Source organism: Penaeus vannamei, chromosome 29 (assembly GCF_042767895.1).
Source record: "Penaeus vannamei isolate JL-2024 chromosome 29, ASM4276789v1, whole genome shotgun sequence".
NCBI lineage: Eukaryota > Metazoa > Arthropoda > Malacostraca > Decapoda > Penaeidae > Penaeus > Penaeus vannamei.
Window position 1 is genome coordinate 27,522,499 of NC_091577.1, and position 7,500 is coordinate 27,529,998.

The following is a 7,500-nucleotide window of genomic DNA, read 5'->3' on the forward strand; positions in this document are numbered from 1 at the left end:
GCCTCTTCAGACCTCGTGAAAGAGAAGACCTGTTTTCTTAAGCTTCTGCTCCATTTATTCCTTACACTCTCCTCCCTTTCTTTCTCTCTTCCTCCCTCCTTCCCTTTCCTCCCTCTTTGCCACCTTCCCTCCCTTCCTCCCACTTTCTCTCCCTCTCTCCCATCAGCCCTCCTCCCCCTCCCTCCCTTCCCACCCACCTCCCTGCCCTCCCTACCCTCCCTCCCTCCCTACCTTCCCTCCCTACCCTCCCTCTCTCCCCCCTCCCCCCCTCTCTCCCTCTCTCCCTCCCTACCCTCTTTCCCTCTCTCTCTCCCTCCCTCCCTCCCTTCCCTCCCTCTTTCCCTCCCTCCCCCATCCTCCTCTCACCTGTTATGGAAAACCAAGACGTTCCTCCCCCCGGTTTCGTGGAAGGCCACCACCTCGACGTCCTCCTCAGACACGGTGGTAGAGAACACCCTCTTGGCGCCAGGGAAAACGAACTTGCTGAAGTGGCCCATGGCGTAGAAGCTGGGCTGCTTGTAGAACTCGTCGGCGTCCTGCAGTGAAGGGGAGAAGTGGAGAGAATTGAGAACTATGGTGATTGGAGCCCTGGTAATAATGGCAATAAGATCCGATAAATAGATTGGTTGTTTTGGTAATGATGGTAGTGAGAACAGTTGTTTTGATATTCACAACTGTTTGTAAAATCGTTAGTAATAATAATAAACCAGTGACAATGATAATAGTAAGTATGAGTAGGTGATAGTAATGATAATAATATAATTTCTATACCAATGACAACGACAAATACTACAAAGGCAAGAAAATAAAACTAACTAAAACAAAGCTACGACCCTCAGATCACAACAATAAACCCATAATATTTAGGAAATCCGCCACGAACTTACAGCATTGATGATAATCGGGGAATCCACATAATTATCAGCCCAGTTCGGTCCACCAGCCATGTCCAGCGCCATGTTCCAGTCAACCCAACCCGTCGAAAAGTGATTTATGTTCTGAAAGAGAAAATAAAAACATTTTGAAAGAGTTTTTAACAGTGTGTGGATGGGGAATGAATGGATTGGAAGGATTGGAAGTAAAAAAAAGGATTATATTTTTTCTTAATTGAGGTTTTGAAGTAAATAAAAGAAGAAAAAAGGGGGTTAAATGACTGGATTACGAAGAGGTTTTGAAATTTTAGAATGGGATAAAGTGTCTAGATTTTTTGTTGTTGGTGAATAAGGAATGAGTAGATTGAAAAGAGGTTTTGAAATAAATAATGGGGGTTAATGATTTAGAAAGAAGTTTTGAGACAAAGGATGGAGAATGGATTAGAAAGACCTTTTGATATGAAGAGAATTAGAAATGGTGGATTGAAAGGGTTTTCGAAACTGAATCGGTGATATCGCTCTCGCTCTCTCGCTCTTCCTCTGTATTTTTTTCAAACTATTCTCCTGTTTTATTTCTCTCCTCTCTCTCTCTCTCTCCCTTTCCCCTCTACATACCCCCCCCTCTCTCTCTCTTTCTCTCCCTCTCCACCTCTCTCTCTCTCTCTCTCTCTCTCTCTCTCTCTCTCTCTCTCTCTCTCTCTCTCTCTCTCTCTCTCTCTCTCTCTCTCTCTCTCTCTCTCTCTGTCTCCCTCCCTCCCTCCTTCCATCTCTCCTCCCTCCCCCTCCCTCTCCCTCCCTCCCTCTCTCCCTCCATCTCCCTCTCTCTCTCACTCTCTCCCCCTCTTTCCATTTCTCTCCCAGTTCCCCCTCTAATACAAACCTCCAAGATGGAATGAGCGTATTTCTCAGCCCGACTCCACTGCCCGAGCCTCACGCTGTCCTCGGCGGGGGCGTCCCAGCCTGTTTTGCAGAGATGAAGAGGTGTAAGTAGATTATAGTAGTAGTAGTAGAAGTAGTAGTAGTAGTAGTAATAGCAGTAGTAGTTGTTGTATGAGTAGCGGTAGTAATAGTAATAGTCGTAGTAGTAGCAATAGTAACAGTAGTGTCAATAGTAGTGATGGTGTGATTGTGGTAATAGCAGTAATAGTAGTAGCAGTAGAAGTAGTAGCAGTAGTAGTAGTAATAGTAGTGTTAGCAGTAGTAATAGTAGTAGTTGTAGTAGTGATGGTGGTGGTAGTGGTAATAGGAGTAGTAATAATGGCAGTAGCCCCTCCCCCAAGACCATCTACCTTCACAAGCCTCGGTGTAGAGCAGGAACTTGTCCGGGAAGAGCATGTGCGTCTCGTCCATGACCGAGGGACCGACCCACTGATCGGAGTACCAGTGCACGGCCGTTCCGTCGATGTACTGGGCGGCCACGGGGTCCTCGAGCATCTGCGGAGGGAGGGAAGGGAGGAGGGAAGGGAAGGGAAGGGGGGAGGGAAGGGAAGGGAGGGAAGGGAGGGAGGGAAGGGATGGAGGGAGGGAAGGGAAGGAAGGGAGGAAGGATGGGAGGAAGGGAGGGAAGGGAGGATGGGAGGGAGGGAAGGGAAGGAGGGAGGGGGGGGAAGGAAGGAGGGGAGGGAGGGAGGGACGGAGGGAAGGGAGGGAAGGGAGAGAGGGAAGGAAGGGAAGGGAGGGAGGGAGGGAGGGAGAGAGGGAAGGGAGGGAGGGAGGGAGGGGGAAGGGAGGAGGGAAGGAGGGAGGGAGGGAAGGAGGGAAGGGGGAAGGGAAGGGAGGGAGGGAGGGAGGGAAGGGAGGGAAGGGAAGGGAGGGAAGGGGGGAAGGGAGGGGGGGAAGGTGGGAAGGGGGAGGGAAGGGAGGGAAGGGAAGGGAGTGAGGGAGGGAGGGAAGGGAAGGAAGGGAGGGAGGGAGAGGGAGAAAATAAGGTTTTAGTATGTTTAGAAGTCACGGAATCAAAAGTAAGATTTAATTTGTATACCTCTATCTATCTATGTGTTTGGGTATCTATTTGTATATCTATTTGGCTATCTATCTGTATGTTTTTTATCTGTTTGGGTATCTATTTGTATATCTGTTTGTCTATCTGTCTATCCATCCATCTATATACCAAATAAACAAACAATTGACCAACTCCCTCCTCCATCCAACTTCATACCCAATCCCCAACCACACCTACATTGCCAACAACACATACCCACAACACAGACAATCTCTGCAACCCCTCCACACACCAACCCGTCAGCCCCCTCCCTCCCCCCTCCACCCTAAACCCCTTCTCTCACCGGCTTCGGGTACCCCTCCCTCCCCCCTCCACCCTAAACCCCTCCCTCCCCCCTCCACCCTAAACCCCTCCCTCCCCTCCACCCTAAACCTCTCCCTCCCCCTCCCACCCCCCTGAACCCCTCCTCTCACCGGCTTCGGGTACCCCTCCCTTCCCCCCACCCCCCTCCCTCCACCCACCCCCCTCCCTCCCCACCCCTAAACCCCTCCACTCACCGGCTTCGGGTACCCCTCCCTCCCCCTCCACCCTAAACCCTTCCTCCCCCCTCCACCCTAAACCCCTCCCTCCCCCCTCCACCCTAAACCCCCCACCCCTCCCTCCCCCTCCCCCTCCCCCCACCCCCTCCCCTCCCCCTCTCTCCACCCTCCCTCCACCCCTCCACCCCCCCTAAACCCCCTCCCTCCCCCCCTCCCACCCCCCTAAACCCCTCCTCTCACCGGCTTCGGGTACCCATCCCTCCCCCCTCCACCCTAAACCCCTCCCCCCTCCACCCCCCTAAACCCCTCCACTCACCGGCTTCGGGTACCCCTCCCTCCCCCCCTCCACTCACCGGCTTCGGGTACCAGGGCAGCGTATCCCTGTTGAAGTCGTCCACCATCAGCACCAGGCGCCTCATACCGGCTGCTGCGAGGGTGGGTCCCAGGTTCGCCTTGATCCAGTCACGCATGTCCTCTGCCGTCCAGCCACAGGTGTTCCAGCCCCAGTTCTGTAGGGGGATCCCGGGGGTAAGGGGGGGTAAGGAATGGAGGGGATAAGTGGGGTGGGAAAGGAATGGGGGGGGGGGAAGAAATGGGATAAGTGGATGGGTAAGAAATGGGACGATAAGGAGGGGGGGTAAGAAATGGGACGATAAGGGGGGGGGGTAAGAAATGGGGGGGCTAAGGGGGATGAGGTGGTGTGGCTAGGTGGGTGCGGTATTTAGGTGGTATTTGTACGGGAGGATGAAGATATAAATTCGTTACCTCAATCATCATTATGTTTTTTTTTTTAATATGGTATACATTATCATCATGATCTCTATGATTCTTACTGCAGTTATCATTACTGTTGCCATTATTAACATCATTACTGTCATCACTATTATTGGTGTTGAACAATGATTGTAATGATGAAAATAATATGAATAGGAGTAATTATAATAATAGTAGTAATCAAAATATTATAAATAAGAATAATTATAATGATAGTAGTAATTAAAATATTACAGATTAAAGTAATAATAGATACTAGTAGCAATGATAGTAGTAATCAAAATATTATGAATTAGAGTAATAATGATAGTGATAATCAAAATATCATGAATAATAATAATAATAATGATAATAGTAAGTGAAATCATATGAATAAGAGTGATAATGATAGTATTAATCAAAATCACATGAATAACAGTGATGATAAAGATAGTAGTAATCAAAATAATATGAATAAGAGGAATAATAATGATAATAGTAATCAAAATAATATGAAAAAGAGGAATAATAATGATAATAGTAATCAATATAATATAAATAAGATTAATAATAATGATAATAGTAATCAAAATAATATGAATGAGTAATAATAATGATAATAGTAATCAAAATAATATGAATAAGAGGAATAATGATGATAATAGTAATCAAAATAAAATGAATAAGAGTAATAATAATGATAATAGTAATCAAAATCATATGAATAATAATAATAACAATGACAACAGTAATCAAAACAATACGAATAAGATTAATGATAATGACAACAGTAATCAAAATAATATGAATAATAATAATGACAACAGTAATCAAAATAAGAATAAGATTGACCATAACGATAATCACAACAACAACAACAACAACAAAGATCACGAGCAGGTTGACCCCCGCGATCCCTTACGTCATCGAAGCCGCTCAGGGGCTCGTTCTGCGTCGTGAGGCCCCACATCGGAATGCCCGCGGCCTCGTACGCCTCGACGAACCTGGGGGGAGAGGTCATGAGAGGTCACTGGGCTGGGAGGGAGGGAGGGAGAGGTCATATGGGAGGGAGGGAAGGAGAGGGAGGTGGGGGGCGAGGGAGGGAGGGACGGAGCGAGGGAGGGAGGGAGGGAGAGAGAGAGAGAGAGAGAGAGAGAGAGAGAGAGAGAGAGAGAGAGAGAGAGAGAGAGAGAGAGAGAGAGAGAGAGAAAGAGAAATATGAATCAATAAACAGATAAATAGACACAAATTAACAAATAATCAACAACAACACATAAAACGAGACCCACAAACACCAAAACAACCCCCCACCCCCACCCCCACCCCCATCCCCACATCCCCCAAAAAAAGAAAGAGAAAAACTCAAACACCAAAACAAGCCCCCCCCTAAAAAAAAAAACACATAAAAAATAAATAAATAAAAAAATAAATAAAAAATAAAAGATAACCAAAAAATTTATAAAAAAAAAATAAAAACTCACTTGACGAAATAGTCGGAATAGGGCTGCCACATCTCCTTCAGAAGTTCTCCAGACTCGTTAAACTTCCCGTTGGTCTTCATCCAGGCCGGCGGGGACCAGGGGGACCCGAAGAGCTGGAGGGGCTGGCGGGTCAACTCCTGTGCCCTGAGGATGAGGGGAATCTGCGGGGGGGGGGGGGGGGGAGGGGGGGTGAGGGGAAAGGAGGGGAGAGAAAGAGAGAGAAGAATTATGATGATGAAAAATGGAAGGTGATGAAACGAAAAATATTCATATTATTAGCAAAGAATATGAGGATGAGGGGAATCTGCGGGGGGCGAGGGGAAAAGAAGGGGAAGAGAGAAGAATTAAGAAGATGGAAAATGGAGGTGATGAAAGGGAAAATATTTATATTATTAGCAAAGAATATGAGGATGAGGGGAATCTGCGGGGAGCGAGGGGAAAGGAGGGGGAGAAAGAAAGAAGAATTAAGAAGATGGAAAATGGAGTTGATGAAAGGAAAAATATTTATATTATTAATAAAAATTATGAGGACGAGGGAATTGAAATGGAAAATGGAAGTGATAGAAGGGGAAATATATTATTTATATAGAATATGAGGATGAGGGTAATCTGTGCGGGCGAGGGGAAAGGAAGTGGAGAAAAACAGAAAAAATAAGATAGAAAATGAAGGTGAGGAAAGGAAAAAAAAAAGATTCATCTTATTGATATAAAATATGAAGGTGAGGGGAATCAGCGTGGGGGGGGGGGGGGGGGGGTAAGAAAAGATAAAGTATGGAAAAGATAAGTGATGAAAGGGAAAAGGAAGGAAGAGAGAGAAAAATAAGAGAATGGAAAAGGGAGGTGATGAAAGAGAAAATATACATATTATCAATAAAGAATATGAGGAAAAGAGGGATCTTTTTTATTGGGGGGGGGAGAGAAAAAGATTAAAAAATGGAAAAGAGAGGCAATGAAAGGGAAATGGAATAGAGAGAGAAAAAAAAGATAAAAGTATGGAAAAGGGAGATGATGAAAGAGAAAAAGAAGAAAGTGAGAGAGACGGTGATGAAAAGGGTAAATGAAAATTTACCCTCATCATACCCCTTACCCCACACTATACCCCCCAACCCCCCCCCATACCCCCATACCCCCCAACCCACCCTCGGACCCCCAACCCCCCCCATACCCCCTTAAGACCCCCATACCCCCCAAACACCCCCATACCCCCCCCTTCAGACCCCCACCCCCCACCCCCAGCTACCTACCTTATAGAGGTCGTCCTCCTCGGCGAGCGCGAAGTGTTCGAGTGCGACGTCACCGGGAACGTCGTCGTAGGAGTAAGGGCGGACGGAGAAGTCGCTGCCGGCGATCGGGACGCGGCAGAGGGTGTACTCGATGCCCTCGGGGGAGAAGTAGGCCCTGGGGTGGGGGTGGGGAGAGGAGAGGGAGGGGTGTGAGAGGGTGGGAGGGTGAGAGAGAGAGAGGGGGAAGCATTTCGCTATCTCTCTTTTTTATTTATTTGATATCGGTTTATCTATGTCCCTTTTTCTCTGTCTAAGATCCATCTATCTTTTTATCGAGAGGAGGAGGGGGTGAGAGGAGGGGGGGTGAGAGAGAGAGAGAGGGGGAAGCGTTTCGCTATCTCTCTTTTTTTAAAATCTATTTGATATCTGTTTATCTATGTCCCCCTTTTCTCTGTCTAAGATCTATCTATCTCTCTTTTTTCTCTGTCTAAAATCTATCTTTCTTTTATCTATCTGCTGTCCTTTTCCGCTGTGTAAGATCTCTCTATCTCTCTCTCCTATCTGCTTATCTATGTTCTTTTTCTCTGTCTAAAATCCATCTATCTCTCTTTTTATCTATCTGTTATCTGTCTATCGATCTCTTTTTTCTCTATCTACCGTCTATTTATCTCCATTTTCTCTATCTACCAT

General features: G+C 46.7%; 1 protein-coding gene across 1 annotated transcript in view; it reads right to left on the minus strand.

Moving 5' to 3' along the window:
* LOC113821544 (lysosomal acid glucosylceramidase-like) overlaps positions 1-7,500 on the minus strand; it is an 11,523-nt gene that overhangs the window by 836 nt on the left and 3,187 nt on the right. The window contains exons 4-11 of the mRNA XM_070142648.1: positions 6,832-6,985; positions 5,588-5,748; positions 5,029-5,110; positions 3,707-3,862; positions 2,162-2,306; positions 1,753-1,832; positions 888-998; positions 367-536 (exon numbers count right to left, since the gene is read on the minus strand). Coding sequence (XP_069998749.1) covers positions 367-536; positions 888-998; positions 1,753-1,832; positions 2,162-2,306; positions 3,707-3,862; positions 5,029-5,110; positions 5,588-5,748; positions 6,832-6,985 — 1,059 coding nt within the window. The remainder of the gene's footprint in view (positions 1-366; positions 537-887; positions 999-1,752; positions 1,833-2,161; positions 2,307-3,706; positions 3,863-5,028; positions 5,111-5,587; positions 5,749-6,831; positions 6,986-7,500) is intronic.